Genomic DNA, 20775 nt, shown 5'->3' with positions numbered 1-20775 from the left:
CACACTTTCTGGAGTCAAAGATATTCAGAGAAATAGTAGTAAGCCAGAGAATCCTGAGACAGTGTTATCTAGTCCAGCGTAGCAGCCATGTCGATAATACATAAAACACTGCTTTGCTACTGGTGCACAGCAGGTTAATATAAGTAAGCTGTTTGCCATAGAAGCAAGTTACCTTTGTCAATGATTTTGCAGCTTGAAATTAGTACAGATTCATTGACAACCCTCTTCCCACCTCCTTGAAGAGGAAGGGTAGCAAACAAGATTGTTTCTATAGTTGTTCTTAATAATACACTCATAACCAAACAGTTCGTTCTGTGTCAGGGGAAAAATACTTTTTAGATGTGTATCCAAGGTGTGGGCTGCTGTGCATTCCAGGTCTGCCTGTACAGGGCTCGTAAAAGTGTTATTTGATCAGGCCGAGCTATTTTTAATACTTACTGGTCCCTTCTGGCGAGTTGACACTGAACGGGTGTTCTGTTCAGTCGAAAAGTGGAGGGGCAATAAAAGATGCCTTTAAATCTTGTTCTTATGTCACAATTGTTCTGTATTCACAGACAGAAGTCAAAAGACAGTTTTTCTTACAATTAATTTTCCTTCTGACAGTAGAGTTCCAGGACTTTGTAAAATGAACTGTGTGACCTGCTGCTTAGAATGTAAAATACAAGTATATAGGGTGTCAGGTTTTTCCTAACACACAACATTTAAATGACTAAGTCAACTGTGCAAACATTTCAAAATATATTTCAGTAGTTGTGAAAGCCCTTTTTCATATTTTTGTGTGATGAAAAAATATTTTTAATAGGATGAAAACAAATCAGAATACTTTACATGTTGATGTTCAAAGGATATGTTTTGTGAAACCCAATTTTCACAGATTGTTAATACACTATATAGTTTTATCAGTGAAACTGCAAGTTAGTGGAGAGGTTTTTGGACATTTTTTGGGAAAGTTACTGTGTGTTGTTGACAATATGTTACCACATCATGGTTTAGTAATACATTTATTAAAATGGAGTGTTTAAACAAACTGAGAAATACTCCTGCCCTGATGGCAATGTTGTTAGTAAACTAAACGAAGTCCTAGGTTATGTGGGCTAGACCTGATGTGTATGTGGGCCAGACTCTTGTGATGCATGCAGCGAACTTTAGTCTACCTTAGCAAACAAAAGAGGTTTTTTTTTGTACTGCAGAATTGCTGAGCTCACATATTTGAAGGTGCAATAATATGTGAGAATTAAGAAAAAGGTGACTCTATAAACTATTTGCCTAGGATCACACAATTTGAGACCCGTTTACAGGTCAAGTACGTTACAGTTAGGTCGAGTAGATTATTTAAGTTACTTGACCTGAAGGTCTAGTAACATTTTTATGATTTTTCAAGGCCTGCTGTATTAAATTACCATAGTTATGAAATTTAAGCAAACAAGATGGTATTCTGAGCCCAAACACTAAACATGGGATTTCAAATCTATGAAAAGTTCATGCTGCAAAACCAATGATACAGGTAAGTAACTTGTTTCTTTCTTGCTGTGGGGTTCTCACAGACATCATGGGTGCGTCCAACCAATACTATGAATTCGTGAAAGGTACCTATGCCAAAGAATAATAGTTTCAAGTAAATAATGTGTCTGCTACAAGCAATGCAAAACAAAACCCTGACATGGCTTGTTCAAGAGTGATATTCATGTATTCATTGCATCTTGGAAGAAAGCGTAACCTTTCTTGGACACTTCATCGTTGAGCGGTCTAACGCCACTTTTGTTGGACTCCTTTAATGGTCGGCTGTTGTAGTCCTCTTGAACAGCTGCGTCTTACAGAAGAATATGAACGTGTGACAGATTTTATCCAGATACATGTTGTGGTGCTGTGTGTGCTGGACCCTATTAGCACAGTCTGTAAACAAAAGAGGGGTCTAGTTTTAGGTTCACTGCCTCTTTGTCTGTGGGCTCTCTTGCATTGTGCCCATACTCTTTAGATTCAATACTATATGCATTTTAGCAGTGAGAGTGTTTTATTTGGAATCACAATCTCACTGTTTTATTTTATGTTTGTCTCCTGTGTTCATAGCGCTGCAGGAGCGGTGCGAGAAAGAAATGGCTGCTCGAAAGCAAGTGGAGGGGAAATCAAACGGACATAGGTCATCCCTTAGCGATGTCCTCAGTGACATGACGCTGGATGGCCATATTATTGGAGATGCAGAGACTCAGGAAGATGGTTGCCCGCTGGAGTTGAGCACGTCTGAAAAGAATCTGGTAAGGTATCTGCTTCTGAGGGCTTATTCTTTCTGACAATGTCATTCACTTAATAATAATTGTTATAGCCAGGATTTATTGGACTTGAATACAAGAGTAGGCCAGAGATCTTCCTTCTCATTCATTATCTACCGGCTCGTGTCATGGTTCTTCTTTCTTGGCCAACTCCCCTGGTTATCATGTGAGGGGCACTGAGTCCACCCTACTGTGTACTTAATATGTGCGGAAAAAGGACATCTCTTTCCCCATTTTTGTACTCTATCCCCAGTCAGTCTTCGACCTCCCTGTGGGAATTCCAGCTAAGAGGGAAATAGTTATTAGTATTCATCCCCTGGTGTTCTTTTGCCTCTAAGGAAGTAGGAATGAAGTTCAGCATCTATTACCATGAGTCAGGTGGTGAAACATTTGTTGCGTCACTGCTACCCCTTCCAAAGCAATTTGTGCCTTAGCTCAGAACTTGATGAAGTCTTCTGTGAGTAGCTGTTGGTCTAATAGGTGTCGTTGGCCTCATGACTGTGCTGACTGACTCTGAAACCTTCCACCCCCTGGCTGACGGGAATGTAACGAGACATAGCTCATCACAACCAGTGGAAGACGTCAAAGCCAGTTTTCATGTCTGGAAGCTTATCACCATTGAGGGATGCATAACCCCAGTGTGAGTGAAAGGCATTAGAGGATTATGGGGTAGTCAGGTGTTATAAATAATTGAAGATTGAGAAGGAATCCCTAAAAACATTGTCCAGTACGATTCTACTGCATGGACAATGTTGAAAAGCCTCATGGCTTTTACAGGCCACTTCACCCGATGTTGTTCACAGGTGTATCCAAATGGCCGCAAAACTGCTTTCATGGCTCTTTCAGGGTGGAAACACATGAACCCCGTAGTACGTATTTGGTGTTTGCTGTATCATTGTTGAAACATTTCCATGAGCCATTTAGGGAATGATCTTCACATGAGCAAGCATTGGGGTCTCTGGGCCTCCTCCAGAAATGAAATACAGAGAACAATATTGTGGGGTACATCTGGTTCCATGATTGGTTTTTATTGCAGCTGCACAGAGGTAAAGAGAATGTAGACGATGGTCCACCGACTATTCAATCCTTTGTCTTACGTCACAAGGGGATAACATTTAGGAACATTTATTATGTGGGATGCTGCCTGAGAAGACACTGAGCTCACAACATGGCCTTAAGTTCATATTTCAGCCTGTTTATTTTGAAAAAGTCCAGCACTGAAATATTTTTTTGTTCTTCTAGGAAGAGCATGGACGTCTGCAGTCAGAGCAGAGGTTGAAGGAATTGGAAGGTGAGTGCAGTTTTCTGAAACTTTGAGTAAGTGACAGTAAATCAGAGAGTGAAAGTACTGTGTCAGAAGGATTCATCAAGTGTGGCTAACTGAAGAAATGAAGGTACTGCACCTTTAGATGACAGGTGATCTTTCAGAAGCCTGTAAGAAATTCAATTTTTGCAGCATAAAAGGTTCACCTGTTAGCATTCCTCTACCTCTAGCTTGTCAGTGTCATCAGTAGAGGTAATCAGAAATCCCCAAACCCCTGTTGGTAACAGTGTCATTCGGGGACTGTTTTAACCTGCCTTCACAGCCACTTCTGAAAATTGCTTAGATTGCTTTTTTTCAGTCAGTTGTTAAATTCTGTCTTATGGTACACTATGGATTTTATTTAAGGGATCACAATGAATAGAGGTAGGAATTATATTTAATGTTTGTTAATATTGGCTCTTTCTAGTTTTTTTTATTTTTTTAATTTGGGTAGAACAGATTCAGTTTTGAGGTTTGAAATGATGCCTCAAGAAAGGTGAAAAGCTCGGACATGTACAGTGGGTGTACCTAGTGACTTCCACCTGATCACGGTGCTGATGGCGCCCAGCAGTGCCTTGTTGTGCCAACCATAGACTCTCCAAGTTGAAGGAAGTCGTCAGGTTGAATGATTAGATAATGACAGCCTAAGAGGCTGTGTCAGTGTGTTTGCTTCCATAAGAATGGGGAAACATTTGTTGCGTCCCCGCTACCCCTTCCAAGGCAATTTGTGCCTCAGCTCAGATCTTTGTGTTGATGCAGTCTTCTGTCGTAGGCCTCATAACTGACTCTGAAACCTTCCATCCCCTGGCAGACAGGGATGTAATGAGACATAGCTCAACACAACCAGTGGAAGATCTCAAAGCTAGCGTTCATGTCTGGAAGTTTATCACCATTGAGGTAAGGATAACCCCAGTGTGAGTGAAAGGGATTAGAGGATAAAGACGTAGGCAGATATTTTAAAGAATTATAGATTTAGAAAGAATCCATCAAAAAAAGTGTTCAGAATGATTCTACTGCATGGACAATATTAAAAAGACTCATGGCGTTTACAATATGATGACATGATGTTGTTGACAGGTGTATCTTCATTTTTGAAAGTTTTCATTGAGGCATATTGAGTATGTGCTTCACACGAGCAAGCTTAAAGATCTCCGGCCTCCTACAGAAATGAAATTCAGACCACTGTACTGTAGGGGGGTCGCCTGGTCCCTTGATTGGTTATTGGTGCAGCTGCACAGAGGTATCTTTTGAAAAATGACACAGGATTGTTGGTCTGACAGAGCCAGCAAGAGAAATTGGGAATAAATATATGCATTTTGATCTTTTTTTGTGAACAGCTTGTATGTGTGTATTGATGGTGATCTATAATAATCAAATGTAGGATGAAGTAGTTAAACTGCTAAAAAGCGTTATCAAAGAGCAATCCAACACAAGCAGAATACAAGCCCCTTGTTTGGGCTCATGCGACCGTCTGAGTTTAATGGGCAATATCGGTTGGAGATAATGTCATTTACAACTAGTGTGCCACCTCGCTTTGGGCAACTAGATTCTTCAGGGAAATTGAAGTTGTATAGCCAACGTTTCCTCAATGTGGAGACAGTAGTTAGAAATTAAGATACCTTAGGATTAACAATAAATGAATAAGAATAAACCTGAATGTCAGGTCTAGCTTGCCTAAGAAGGATAGATCTTAGTTTACATGTAAGTAATATAGAATAGGTAAAATTAAAATGTACACCAAATCCACAGACGTTGCTAGTACCGTCTGAAACCTAGACATGAATCCAGTATTTTGTCCTGCCAGTCAGTGGTGCCGAGGTGAGGCTAGAAATATCATGTGTCAAATTTAAATTTGATTTGTTAGCCTCCTGCCTTAGTTCTAAGTTCCAAAGTAGGTCAGGATCTCAAAAGAATGGGTTTTAAATGAATAGGGCTACCAGGTTTCTGATAGCTTGGTCTGATGCTCTGCTTCTAGTCAGTGGAAGGGGAGTAGTTATGGCTCCAAGTGGTCAAAGGTTAGATGCAGGAAGACTCAGTAATAAATGAGGGATGTGAGCTCCCTGAATAAAAACTGCTCTGGGCTTCTCACCTTTAGAGGCTAAAATCTCATTAATGGCTGGGGTTACCTAGAAATTTCACTAGAGAAACCCTCTTGTACTTGTACACTAATGATGTAGAAGTGGCAGTAGTTAACTTGACTTAGTGTTAGGGTCCAATATGCCTTTAAGTGCTGGTGAGATGTGATAAACCAGACGACCAATTCCGAGCCAAGGGAATCATGCTGGAACCTAGACAGCTGGAAGGGGAAAATCTCCCACGTTTCTCTTGAGCTTCAGTGAACAGTAAGGTGACCCTTAAGTTGTATTGGTCCAGGACAGGTTTGGGACAGTGCTGTCTTACTGCTTTCATGGGTTCTGTAAGATTTCCTGCATCTTTCTCAGGTTTCTGGTTGAATGTAGCTTGCTGAGCGTCAAGATTTCATAGAGTTTCATTGGTGGCTCAGTCAGTTCCTCGAAGTGTTCTCCTCTGTACTTCAGGCAGTTGGGTCTGGCTGACATCTTGCTGGTAAGCGGACAGCTTCTGTACACAGGCATCTTCTTCTAATCACAAGCACAGGTGGATTTCAAGCGGATTTCCAACCTAGTGTTGCTCCCAACTATTTAATGGGCACCACAATGTTAATAACATTAAAACTGTGTTAGAGCATTCATTACTGCACAGGTTTGTAGTTCTAAAGTGCTGTAAGTAAAGTTGTACCTATCTCCTGTCACAGCTTTTTCAGAAATTTGCTTGGAGGTCGCCCATGCTTGTGGGCTGTATTAGCTATGTTAGCCTCCGCCTGTCAGTAGCCTGTACATAGAAATGCTCATTGGATTTGGACCATTTACTTTTTCATGTCTGTAGGTTGTTCTGCTTCACTTCAAACTAAGAGGAAACAAGGCTAAAGAGTGCAAAGAATGCAGCACTCTTAGTCTGAGTAGTGAAGTTATTAAGGCACTTTCCAGGTCTCAAACAAAAGTATTCAAAAATATTAACATGAGCATTTAACTTGAATGCAGCAAAACACGTGCCGATACAAAAATGATCACAGCAGTTGAATAATAATACGCAGAAAAAAGTGCAATATATTTACAATTAATATGTATGAGTGAATATATATGTTCGATGGCATGTGTAGCTGTAGATACACATGCTTTGCATAAGGCAGCCATCCAGTGTTGGGCTCAGAGTGTTAAAAGTTGTTTTTCTTATAAGAAGGTTTTCGAGTCACGAGATCGAGTGACTCCTCCTCTCGGTGATAGTGCATATGGGCATTGAGTCCTTCGTTAGATTATTTTCCTGCAGGAGGGTGAAGTAAGGATTGTTGAAATGTATATGTACATATGTATGTAGTGAAGAGAAAAGATGTCCATGCAATGTATATACATATTTACAAATAAAATACTACAACAGCCACAGGCTTCCGGGGAGAAGGGAGGGCGCATGTGAATCTACAGCACTACATGCCACCAACAGATATCTACTGGGTAAGTAACATTTTCTATAGTTATGCATGCACACAGCAAAACTAGGTAATTGAGAAATAAAAATGCATCACCATGGGGATTGAATCCAACATCATCCTTGTCCTTGCCAACGTCAAGCTGTGAAACCCTGGACAGCTGAGACAGGAGAAATATTACCCAATGGGACTCTGATTTTTTTCAAGCAGTGCGTTCACCCTCAAAATGAGTTCCCTCTGCATCAGTGCCAAGTGTTCCTGCCTTATATACATTAAATAAACCCAAGGGGAAGGTTCTGGCAACCTTCCCCCTCCATTTGAGTAAGTTGTGAAATTCAAGCGCTGGATGTACTTGGTCCGTGTTAAAAACACACAAAAGAACTGGCCAGATCCCAGGGTGCATTTCCAAGACAGAGCCATACCCTTCTCTGCTATAAACATTCTCATGCTTGTTCACTCTTATCATTGTTGCATCCCCCATGATATGTTCCCATCTCTGGTGAGAAGTGCAAAAACACGTTCAATGTAGAAAACAAGCTGAGCATGTAAAAATACCTGCGCCACCGATGTGACTGCATTTGAAGCTAAGCACAAAATGGAGTCAGTGGTCAAGATGGAATCGGTGGTTACATACAGATAGCATTACATATGTGTGGTGTTGTGCGGCTGGTACATCAGGACCTCCTTAAGAAACACTGCAGTCACCTGCTGACATTGAAAAGAATAACCTTTCATAGAGCAAACATTTAACAACTTGTTTTCATATTGATGATCTGCACAAGTGCCTTTCCTAGACCTTATGCATTGAAATTAGGAAGAGAACATAGAACCAGATTAAATTGGCTGCAGGTCTTGGAAACATCAGGCCTTATTGTCATTATCTTCACAGATACTGGATTTCCTAATACTAAGGCCAGCCAAGACAACAGTTTTTTTCCTTCATTGTGATAGAGAGAATCGGTATAACGTTCGAGTTTTCATGGAGAAGGAAACCTTGCTTGCCGTCAGACCTTGAGTAATGTCTAACGTCTTTGCAGTCGTGCAGCTGCAGCTGTTAATTCCAGATAACTTCTCTGTAGCTTCTGGTCATAAGGTTCCAATTTAAGGATTAAACCAAAGCAATTAAGGGCCTGATCTAGATTTCGTGGAGGGGAACACTCCGTCACAAACGTGACAGGTATACCGTCTGCCGTATTACGGTCCCATTATATCCTATGGAGATCGTAATATGGCAGACGAGATACCCGTCACGTTTGTCACAGGGTATTCCATCTGCCGGGATCCAATCAGACCCTAAATGTCTATCGCCCATTGATGTGGAAAATCTGAGGATGAACAATTGGAGAAGACCATGGCTTAAAAAACTCTCTTAGCAAAATATTGCCTTCAGTTCTTGGTAAGACACTGGTAAAGTGGGTGGACCTTCAGTGGCTTCAAATACCATCCCAGGCAGATGAACGCTCTCTATAAGGGTTTTTTTGTATTCTTTTTGGTTCAGCCTGTGTTTGTCTTCCAGTGAACGCAGCAGTTATGTCTAAACCCCAGAGATGTGCTGTGATGTCAGAGGGTGCCCAAAGCATAGGCTTTCCTCTAAGTGGAAGTGATTACTACCCTCCCAACCCAGGCATCGTCATAAATAACTGTGGTTGCAGAGAAATTCTAGTGCAGGGGTGCAAACTGTTTGTCCGTACCTCTGTGAGGAACCTGCCTACTGGATCTTCCCCGAAAAGGTCAGTTTAGGCCCCATAGTTAGGGTCCCGTGCAGGTCAGTGAGCTGCTTTGCCACCACTTAGCTCCACCGGTAATTGAAGCCCCTCTGTCCCTGAACTCTGACCTCTGTCAGTAGTTCGAGGACCTCCTCCATCCGCAGGCTTCTGCCTGCGCCTCATCCCTGGGGTCTAGTGGGAGAGCTCTGCTCTTCTGCTGGACTGCCCTCTGCCTCTTTTTTTCTTTTTTCGTCTTTTTTCCTTTGTGTTCTGTTTTTGTGTGCCTTTCGCTTTCTGCTTCCTTCTGTCTTTTCCTCGTTTCTGTTGTCTCTTGCTTCTTCTCTCTCTCCTCTTATTCTCTCTCCCTGCCTCTGCTGCCCCCGTGGACCCTCCCCCTCCTCTCTCTCATTCTCTCTGCCTGCCTCTGCTGTCCTGCGGCCCTGCTTCCATTTTTTGTGCTGTTTCCTGCTCCTGCCTCCCAGCTGTCCTCTCCTCTCCCCCTACTTAATGGCAGACGCGCCACTGGCGCACCTAAGGCAAGGACCCCTGGTCCTCCCACCCACCACCACTCGTCTGCAGCACTCAACCCAGAACACAACAACAACTGCAAGCAAGAATCACCAGGCAACATCAAGAGACCCTTCACCTGTCGCCACTGCAAATTCACCAGCCTCCGTCACTCAAGCCCTCCCCTGAAGACCCACAAAACAGAACACAACCTCAGATGTATCCTGATCAACACTCGCTCCATTTACAGGCATGCCTTTGAACTCTGGAACCTCATTGACACCACATCCCCAGACGTCGCCTTCCTCACAGAAACCTGGCTTAAACCCTCTTCAGCTCCAGACATCGCCATCCCAGACGGCTACAAGATCATCCGCAAAAACCGCACAAACTTCCCTGGGGGAGGCATCGCCATCGTCCACAAAGACTCCCTACGCCTCTCCACCAGCACCGAAGACTCCACAACCAACATGGAACTCCTTCACTTCCAGATTAGAACCAACCCTAACACCACTCTGCGAGCCACCCTCATCTACATGCTCACGCCCCCGTTCTGGGACACCTTCACTAACATCGCCACCACCCACGTGCTTGCTTCCAAGGACTACATAATCCTCGGGGACCTCAACTTCCACCTGGAGAACGCCAGTGACAACAACTCCACAACGCTGTTCGAAAACCTCGCCAACCTCGCAACTCAAGCAACTCATCACCTCGCCCACCCACTCTGCCCCACACACACTCTACCACATCTTCACTGCCAGCATCCACATCTCCATTAGTCACATCACGAACTCCAATGGACCGACCACCACTCTATCCACTTTACCATCAGCAAATCCCCCTGACTGACATCCCGCTCACCTACGACCCCGCAGGAGCTGGAACAAGATTACCAAGGACCAGCTAGTCACCAGCCTCAATAATTCACCCCCCCGTCCCCCCTCTACAGACAACCTCAACAGTAACACAGCTGCCCAGGACCTCATCAGCTGGATCTCAGACTGCGCCAACACCTTAGCCCCCATCAATAAACCCACCAACAGACGCTCATCTAGGAAAGATGGTTCACCCCAGCCCTCAAGGAGTCCAAACAAAACTTCAGACGCCTGAAAAGGAAATGGCGCACCAACAAGTCCCCCACCAACCACGAAGCCTTCAAAAAAGCCTTAAACACACGCCACCGACTCATCAGGGCCACCAAGAGAAATGCTTTCTAGGAACGCATCAACAACAACGCACACAACAGCAAAGAACTCTTCACGATCATCAGCGAACTGACCAACCCCAGAGCGAACTCCACGGACATCCTCCCATCACCATAACTCTGCAACAACCTCTCCACCTACTTCCACCGCAAGATAGCAGACAGTCTTCCAACCCAGGACCATCCCACGCCCAACACCATTATAGCCTCCACCGAAGCTCCACCGAACCCCACCACCTACTCTGTTGGGCCAACATCTTCCATGAGGAAACCCTCAACATCATGAACTCCATCCACTCTGGCTTTCCCTCCGATCCCTGCCCCCACCACATCTTCAACAAAGCAAGTAGCACCATTGCACCCAAGCTCTGGCACCTCATCAACAGCTCCTTCGAAACCGCGACCTTCCCAGAAATCTGGAAACACAGCAAAATCAAGCCCTTACTGAAGAAACCAACCGCAGACCCAGACCACCTCAAGAACTTCCGGTCCATCTCTCTACTCCCCTTCCCAGCCAAGGTCATCAAAAAGGCTTTCAACAGACAACTCACCAAACACATCGAACTCTACAGCATCCTTGACCCCTCTCAGTCTGGCTTCCGGTCCAACCACTGCACCGAGACCGCTCTCCTCGCCATTCGCATCCTCCTAGACGGGTGAGGCTGCAGCTCTCATCCTCCTCAACCTGTCCGCCGCCTTCTACGCCGGCATCTGAGACAAGGCACTAGAATGGATCACCTCCTTCCTCTCCAACAGAACCCAAAAAGTCCAATTCTCATCCCTCGCTCTACTCAGAGGCCACCAAGATCATCTGCGGCATCCCACTGAGCCCCACTCTCTTTAACCTCTACATGGTCCCCCCCCTAGATACCATCGCCAGACACCACACACTCAACATCATCTCATACGCAGACGACACACAGCTAACCATCTCCCTCACCAACGACCCGCACACAACCAAAGCCAACTACCACAACGGAATGAAGGCAGTTGCCTCCTGGATGAAGGATAGCTGCCTCAAGCTAAAAACCGAAACAGAAGTCCTCATCATCGGCAACAACCCCTCAGCGTAGGACATCTCATGGTGGCCCACGGCCCTCAGAAGCGCTCCGGCCCCCACTGACCACACCCGCAACCTTGGATTCATCCTGGACTCATCACTCTCGATGAACTGTCAAGTCAGCGCAGTCTCCTCCACCTGTTTCAACACCATGTGCATGCTTCGGAAGATCTTCAAATGGATCTCTACCGAAACCAAAAGGCCCTCGTCAGCAGCCTCTTGAACTACGGCAACGCACTCTACTCCGAAACCACCACCAAGGTACAAACGCATCTAGAACGCCTCTGCCCGTCTCAAGAACGCCCCCAAACACAGCCACACCTCCGCCCTACTGAGGGACCTGCACTGGCTCCCAGTAGACAAGAGAATTACATTCAGACTTCTCACGCACAAATACAAAGTCCTCCACAACGCCGGACCAGAATACCTCAACCACAGACTCCACTTCTACACGCCTACCAGGCACCTCCACTCCTCGGACCTCGCTAATGCATCAGGAAGGTCACAGCCGGAGGAAGGTCTTTCTCCCACCACGCCGCCAAGACCTGGAACTCCCTCCCTATCTACCTCAGAAGATCCCCCACCCTTTCACGATTCAAAAAGGATCTCAAAACTTGGCTCTTCACCTGATCCCCTCTGACTTTCACTTACCTCTCCCCCCCCTCCTCAGCCCAGCGCCTTGAGACCCTAATGGGTGAATAGCCGCGCTTTACAAGTACTTGATTGATTGATTGGTCATTTCTGGAACACATAAGAATAATGGATGTTGTGTGTGTGTGTGTGATTTGTTGTTCGTGAGTGAGCTGGTGAAGGGTGGGTTTCATTCAGACCCAGTGTGCTTGTGTGTTGCACAAAGTGTGAACTAGTGACATCCTACCCTTTGTGTACCCAAACTGAGCATTTATGAATGGGTTGAGGTGTCTGGGACATTTTGTTTATTCGGACTAGGTTTCCCCAGCCCTCTGGGGGCTTTGGAGCCCTCAGCCTCCACTTTGGAGGCAAATATAACCCCATGGCTAAATGTACCTGCAGAAACTCACCAGTTACCCTTTTACAACAGAATCAGAAATAATAGATGCAATTGTATTTGTGCTTGTTGTTACTACATTTCAGCATTTAGTCATCTGTTTTATCATGAGCTTTTATTTGGTTAAACATTAGTAAGCAGATGTTAAGCTCAACTCATAATTGTTGCAGGGCTACAAACAGTCGCAAAAATCCCTAGTGCTTTTTTTTGTGTTTTAGCAATCCTTCTTGCAAATTAGAGCCCATGTGACGAAAAGATTTCACTAGCTTGTGGTTTGCTTGGCAAGTGGTACTCCCATTATGTGTGCAGGTTTTGTTGCTAAAGATTTCTGATGTATATGCCTAATCACAGATTCTTCACCTTTAGACTATCCTCTGGCGTCTATCTGGATCTACATGACTTTTGAGCATAGACTCCTCTCTGCCCGGCAAGTGACAGCTGGAGGCATGGGTATAAGCCACCCAAGCACCCTAATGTCATGTTCTTTCTTTCCGCAGCATTATATATCTGAATCCGGAGCTAGTTTGTAACTTTTTCTGTTCAGTTGTTGAGTATTTTTCTCACAAAATATCTTTTGACTGCACAAGGGAACATGTCCTCTTCTAAAACCCTACAGAGTTTCTACCTTGAAGGGACTGTCGCACGCAGATGTCTCTGACAGATCAACACAAGATGTGTCTCAAGTGTTTTGGTTTGAGCCAGAAATCCAAGTTGTGTGAGGAGTGTGCATTTATGCATCGTAAGGTGATCCAGGAGCAAAAAGCCAAGCTGTACGTTGCCGAACACTGCTTGAGTCCCTTTTGCAGTCAATGGCATGGGCACGTTCCTGCTCCCAGGCCGTTCAAGGTCCAAGTCTTTGGATAAGTAATAGTATAAAAAGAAACTTAGGAGGTCCAAGCGGGCCTCATCTCAGCCTCCCCACTCTTTTTCTGAGAAGTGAAGTTGTGAGGATATCAGGGCACCTCTAGTTCATGTTCTCCAGTGAGGAACCAACTAGGCCGCTGATCCTGATGCACCCCAAATTTCCAGAGCTGCTGGCAACAAATTGAGGCATTTGAGAAAGTCATGCAATGAATCTTTGACACCTTCCCACTGCCTGTGGTGCTTTTGGGATCCGCTGATCTACAGAGGTCTCCAGTTTGGGTTACCATCAACGGGCTCAACCTAAGTGCTGTATATGCCTCCTGAACCCGTTTCAGTTCCACTCTGATTCTCCAGCTGACTTCACGTGTGGCACACAATACACACCCGTTCCTGCACATCAGCGCCAGCCCTGACTCCTCTGACACCAGAGGTGGATACCAGTACTGTTCTCCTGTCTGACTCTGAACCAAGTCTATTTTGACCTTGGCCGAAGTCGCTCCCCAGCACAGTTCCGATGCTGTCGACCCCTGGACATTCTGACTCTGATTAAACTGTGCTTTGCCTAGGACCCAGCCTCCAGTCTCCAACAACTTTCAGATCCGACTCTGCGAAAAGTCAACCAGCTTTTGGTGGTGATGGGGGTGAATTTCCTCCACAATATGTGGCTGCATGGCACATACGTACCCACTTTAAAAAAAACTAGTACTATATACCTTTTATATATGCATGTTTGATTAATGGTGTTAATTATGGATGTTCTAGGGCTTGGTCTTGGAGAATCGAGTATTTATATTGTTTTAGAATTCTACGATGATTTTAACTGTTTTATTCACATGATCTATTTTTGTAATTTTTATAGCTGTATGCTTTGATGGTTTATGACTGAAAAAAGCTTGAATGACAATTTTTTGGGATCTACAGGAGGCCAGTGAATTTGGCACTTTGCCTGTTATGGGGCTGGGTTCTCCACCTGTCCCCTTCAACGGAGGAGCCCACCCCATTCACCAGTCATCAGACAAGAGGCTGAAGGCCTGGACTTGCAATTACCATCTGTTGAGGTAAAAACCAACATCGTCACTGAAGTTTTACAACCTGGTAGACCTCGCCTAACCTTTGCTGCCGTTCAATGAAGCCTGACTGACACCTTCATGGGTATTTGGCTAAACCTTGCCCCAGCCCACTTGTGAAAAGACAGGTGGCACGTCGCCACAGACCAGCTCTAGGTGACCCTGCCTCCCTCATGCAACAGCCTACTACTGAGAGCCTGGTAGTTAGACATCCACTAGTGGGATTAATCCAGATATTTTCCCTAGATGCCCCAGGCAAAGAGTTGAAACAAATTGAGACATTCGGAAAGAGGGTAGCCTCACTCTTTCGTCAACAACAACACCTGTTTCCTGGGTAGATACTCCCATTCATTACAGGACAAGGTCCCAGTAATCTTGCCAGCAGTCCCAGAGGAATTCTGTGTGAACATGGTGCAGACCTTTCAGGATGGTCAGGATGCGGCCAAATATGTCATACAGTTAGGCTTGGGCCTGACCAACTGTGTAGGCAGAGCAGTCAGAACTAGTGTGGTGCTCCGATGGTTTCCAACAGTGAGTATGTCTTTTGACAGGCCTCGCCTATTTGGCGAAAAGGCAAACACTGACCTTGAGTGCGTTAAAGAGAATAAAGCCACTGCACACTCCTTCTGTCTCTCAACACACGCAAGGCAGTCTACTCAACAATTGTGCCCCTTCGGAGGCATTTCTACGTGTTGTACTTACAGTCATTATCAGGTCCCACCAACCCAAGAAGGGGCACCCCAATCCTTTTGGGGTCTGGTATCCTGCGAATAGCTTTAAGGCTGCGTTAAGACCCTTATAAACAGTGAACTTCTAAGTCTCTAGCCCCTCCAACAGCAGCCTCCAAGCTTCTTTAGTTTGCCCCTAGTGGCATATGACCACCCTGTGGAAGGCAAATTCACTCATTTTCTCCAGGAGCGGCAAGCCATAACATCCAACAAGTGGATCCTACAAATAGTCCAGCAGGCTACGCCTGGCCATTCCTTTCTGTTCCACCGTCTACACCGGAGCAGCTTTTGGAGTTCCATTTGACCCTTTTCCTACAGGAAGCTCTGGCCGTTTTGGCGAAAGGAATTATAAAGTGTCCCAGCATTGGAGAACAGAACTGTGTGTTTCCTGTTATTTCTTACTGCCGAAATAGGGTGGAAGCCTTGTCCTATTTCAGTTCTCCAACTTCTCAGTTTCTCCCTGCCAAAGGGCAAATTCACAATGCTCACATTCTATCTGCCCTGATTCAAGGAGAATGGATCGTAGCGTTGGACCCGCAGTTCGCCTATTTCCATGTTCCCGTCCTGCAGGCCTAAAGGCAGTACTTGCGGTTCAAGGTGGGCTACAAGCATTTTCAGTTGGCTCTGCTTCCTTTTGGCCTCCTCAGTGCACCTCAGGTTTTCCCGAAGGTGATGACGTTGGTCAGAGGTCGGGTGTTCGAGTCTTCCCCCCCCCACCTCGACAACTGGAGGTTGAAGGCAGACTCACCACAGTCAGTTGTAGACCACCTCCAGGAGACAGCAAACCTCTTTATATCATTGGGTTTATATTTAACGGGTCAAAGTAACACCTGACTGCTCCGCGGAGGTTCCCTTTCATCAGAGGCATTCTGAATACAGTGCATTACCTGCCTTCCCTCTGGGACAGAGTCCAGGACATTCAGGATATGATCCCCATGTTTTTGTCTCGGTCTTTTGTGTCAGTGAGGTTGGCTCTGAGGCTTCATGGAAAATTGGCCTCTTGCTTACTCCTCATTGATCGTGCCAGGTGGCATATGGGGCTCTGTAATGGGGTCTGAAGTCTCAGTGGGCCCGACACCAGGGGACTCTGTCATATTCCAGCCAGGTTTTTGAGGAGACTGCAAAAGATCTGCAGTGGTGGCTGCTTGACTGCCTTTGGGCCAGTAGCAGATCCCTTTTCCTACCCCACTCAACTGAAGGTGATTACAGGCACGTCACTGGATTGGAAAGGTGAAGATCAGAGGACTTTAGTCTCAGGCAGAAACCTGCTTCCACATCAGCCTGTTGGAGTTTCAAGCCATTTGCTTGGTGTTGAAAGCCTTTCTGCCGTCCATCGGCAGGTGGGGGTGCTTGTTCAGGCCCTAACCGCCACCATGTGGTATTCCAACAAACAAGCAGGGTGAACTGGGTCCTTGGCCTCGATCCAGAAGGCCTTGTGCATTTGGAACTGGCTGAATCTTCAGGACATTTTAATAACTGTGCACCACCTGGCAGGATCTTAACTACGAGCGCAGATTAACTCAGCCATCTATGCCTAGCAAATTTCAAGTGACAATTACATCTGTAAGTGACACGTTGTTTCTTCCAGCAATGGGGAATCCCTGGCCCAGCCTCTTTGCCACCATTGAGAACGAGCACTATCATCACTTCTGTGCGTTTGAGTTTCCCAGAATATTCTCTCTAGGACCACAGGACTTCAGTATGCCTTCTTGCCACTAACTCTCCTGCCCCATTTTCTGAAGAAGATTGTGAATGATTGGGCCCAAGTCATCTTAGTGGCTCTGGATTGGGAGTTTGGTACCTAAAACATCTGGGCATGAACATCTGTCCTATGATCAGGCTCTGGCTTTGAGGGGATGTTATGTTTCATCAGCAGGTCGGGGTCTTGCACCTGGGCCTACACATTCTACACATCTATACGTTGTGATTAAGCAGCAACAGTCGACTGCATTTGATCTCCCTTCTGAAGTAACGGATGTCGGTGGTGCTGCATGGAGAATGTATGAAAGTTTTGTAAGGTGTGAAACAACAGCTGTCCCGGTTCCTGGATGTTTTGGAAAGGAAACATAGAGACCTGGAGGAGTGTATGATTGAAAAGCCACAGAGGTTGCCTGAAAGGAAAGAGTGTTAGCGAGAGCTCCTAGAGACTTGGGACAATTTAAATACATTTGTCCCTCAAGCCACAGACAGTGGGCCCACATGGAGGGAAACTGGGCTAGTAGATTGCTCACCACGCTCCTCCTTAACAAAACGCATAGCCCTCCAATGGAGGGGAGTGGGAGAGGGGGTGGGACAGGGGAGTCCACGTTACCTGGGATCAGATGGTGTGTACACAGCAGGGTATAACTGAAGTCTTTGCGTATACCAAAAAAAAAGTAACAGATGTCATCCTTGTTGCCGGATGTCCTGTCTACACAGTCTGTGCATGCAGGACACCAGGAAACGTTTGTGACACCAATAATATGGACCTGTTGGAGGCCAAAATGCCACGTGGTGTTGTGTGTTTTTTTCTTTGTTCCAGGACGGAGTTGCAGTGGGCACAGTTAAAGGTTTTCAGTATGACCTTTTTGCTTTGTGTTTACTGGACCAACCATCTTTCTTCAGATCACCTGTTGTGATGCAACTAAACTCAAAGGTTTAAGCTACGTATTTCCTTCTCAGACCTTGTGTGATGCCTCCACGGGACTTTAATTTGGTCCTTACTTTTCTCATTTGTACCCCTTTCCAGCCGTTGCATAGCTGTCCTCTGTTTCCTGACCCTGAAGGTGGTCTTTCCCATTGTGATACCTCCAGCTCATCCTTTGAGTGAGCTTCAAGCTCTGTCAGGACTGACAGTACAGTCTATGTGCCACTCCACCTGTAACTTCAGGGGAGAAGGTGGGGTCAGTGCAAAGGTGCATGACGCCACCTACCGGCATGCAGGAGCTACGCTGAAAAATCCTCAGGATCCTTTCTGGTGCCTGGGGACATTCTAAAAGTGGGGATTCTGCTGTTAGAGGATTTACTAGAAAGAGCATTACTGAAAGCAAGTAACTTGTTCATTTAACCACAATGTCTGTTTCCCTGTATTTGCTTTTTGTGTAGAAGTCCGACTGAAATGGGAGATGGAAAAAGAAGAGAAGAGATTGCTGAAGGAACAGTTGCAGACACTGGAGGTAAGGTTTGGGCATGCACGTGTGATCAAAAGCTTTGCATTCATTTAATTCCGTGTCCTTTTGCAGCATCTGTGAGGTGTTTTGCTGAACTGAATGTTATGTGACAAGACTGTGATCTCTGCACATCAGTGGATGGCTCTTTGACACTGCACTGGGATCTTTGATTTGCCTTTCTAGCTGTAGACAGGGACTCCTATTCCTTGAATCCTTAGGTTGTATGGTTATCCTGGATATTTCTTGCTGCAGATTCATCCACTTTGAACCCTCCCAAGTCATCAAACTAGGGGCCATATGAACGAACACATTTTCCCATAGACACAGAATGGGTAAAACCCTTTGATACATCTGGCCCTAGATCCACAAACATTCTCAGTAGCCCCATTTGTTGGCTTCAGTTACTGTTGCGCTTGGTGTCATCAAAATGACTTGGTGCATCGATGTAGGTGCCACCTGTGCCTAGACCTCCAATTCCCTTTTCCATGCACCACAGACGCATGGGTTTGTTTTTGCAGATTTCCAGCTGTGTTTTCTCCATATTTTTCTTGAGAAACTGATTTTCTTATGGTGACTAGCATATCTCAAACACTCCGAGACCACTTCAGCACTTATTATAGTTTTACAGAAATGTACAATCCCCTCTCCTTCCACCCATCTCCTTCCCATACCCTTCTGCCCCTCCTCAAGGTATGATGCACATTTCTATGTTGGGATTTGGTTCCTCCCTTGTGGGCATGGAAGTGGCCAGTGTGTACAGCTGCCTCACATGATTGAAAGCCAGCAACTCTAGCCAGAGGATGACTTTACGCTGTTTGGAGGTGAGATGACACCATCGCCGCTACCAATGCTGCATGTTTAGGACAAAATGTCTGTGACAAGACATTCAGTATTTCAATATTGATATCTTTACACATGGCTGTGACGCTGGTGTGCATCTACAATGAAGACTTCAGTAACAGATCCCTCTCTGAGAATTGCAAAAAGGAGTAATTTCAGAATAAACTACTTAATGAAAGTGTGGTAAACAGGAAGACTGAAAGATGAGGATTGCGTGGGCACCTCTGCCAGAAATAGCACTTTCCAAATGCAAGTATCTTGTTTATTCATCCAAGAAGACAGCGAGCCATTATGTCAATTGTGACAATAGCTTATTTAAGCCCTAATAAGGGAAAACAAAATAATCACAGACAGTAGACCCAGTTACCACAATCATCTGTTACCTATGCTTTGAATAGAAACACAGAGGTGTAAGAGTACCTGCTTGGTTCTGAGAAGTGCAGGTACTTTCCCATTAAATGTATTGCAACAGTGCTGAGAAGTGCAGGTACTCTCCCATTAGATGTACTGCAGCAGTGCTGAGAAGTGTTGGTACTCTCCCACTAAATGTAGTGCAGCAGTGCTTAGAAGTGCAGGTACTCTCCCATTAAATGTACTGCAGCAGTGCTGAGAAGTGCTGGTACTCTCCCACTAAATGTAGTGCAGCAGTGCTTAGAAGTGCAGGTACTCTCCCATTAAATGTACTGCAGCAGTGCTGAGGAGTGCAGTTACTCTCCCTGTTAAATTATAGAAGTGCAGATAGTCAGTACTGGACTGTACCTGCACATTTAAAGCAGTGGCTGTTGCTTTGAGTTAGCATCTTTCATGAAGGAAATGTTGGCCTGTTAAAATGAGAAACAGTACAGAAAACCAGAAGATTACAATTTCAGTGCTGCAGAATGACCCCAGCATTATTCTAGGACATAGAGGATTAAATCATAAGTTCTATATCTTGTAAAAAGAAGAGCTATATTTTACAGTGTTCTTGATGAGACATATTGCATTTAGGAGAACATAAATACATCCCTCTTTAGATGAGAGTATTTCCTCTTCAAATGAGACTCACTTCCTTCTTCAGACGAGTCATAATATTAACTTCTTTGGGCATTGTTAAATCCTTCCCTGGAAGCCCCCTACTCCGCTGGTTAGCTGAGGCCATGTTCTTTCCACATCTTATATTCTGTCCTTGGGCAAATTTCCTTTTATCTACGAGCCAGGCTTCCCACAAAATACAAACCTACTTCATTCTATAGATGGGGTCTATAACTCGCCTCTTTTTTTTTAATACATCTCTTTATTGGCATTTCGGCAAGAACATTACAATGCAATCGTTAGGATTCAGGAAATGGAGAGCCTTTCACGTAGGTAGTCCCTTTGCCCACCATCAACATTCACTACTGTGGTGACAAATGCCTCCACTTTAGTATGGGGTGCATATTTAGAGGAACTGGGAATCAAAGGCCTCTGATCTTCAGACAAACAAAGATTACACACCAGTTTATTCGAATTGTGTGCACCTCCACTGAATGCCTTCCTGCCCTCTTTTCACGCTTGATCTGACAGACAACA

General features: G+C 45.1%; 1 protein-coding gene across 2 annotated transcripts in view; it reads left to right on the top strand.

The window, feature by feature from the left end:
* GRIPAP1 (GRIP1 associated protein 1) overlaps positions 1-20775 on the top strand; it is a 485545-nt gene that overhangs the window by 73438 nt on the left and 391332 nt on the right. For both annotated transcript variants that reach the window (XM_069209507.1, XM_069209509.1), the window contains exons 7-9: positions 2068-2252; positions 3510-3558; positions 18323-18393. In XM_069209507.1, the coding sequence (XP_069065608.1) occupies positions 2068-2252; positions 3510-3558; positions 18323-18393 (305 nt within the window). The remainder of the gene's footprint in view (positions 1-2067; positions 2253-3509; positions 3559-18322; positions 18394-20775) is intronic.

Source organism: Pleurodeles waltl, chromosome 10, assembly GCF_031143425.1.
Source record: "Pleurodeles waltl isolate 20211129_DDA chromosome 10, aPleWal1.hap1.20221129, whole genome shotgun sequence".
Lineage (NCBI taxonomy): Eukaryota > Metazoa > Chordata > Amphibia > Caudata > Salamandridae > Pleurodeles > Pleurodeles waltl.
The sequence above is the reverse complement of the archived record's forward strand: the minus strand, read 5'-3'. Positions and strand labels throughout refer to the sequence as shown.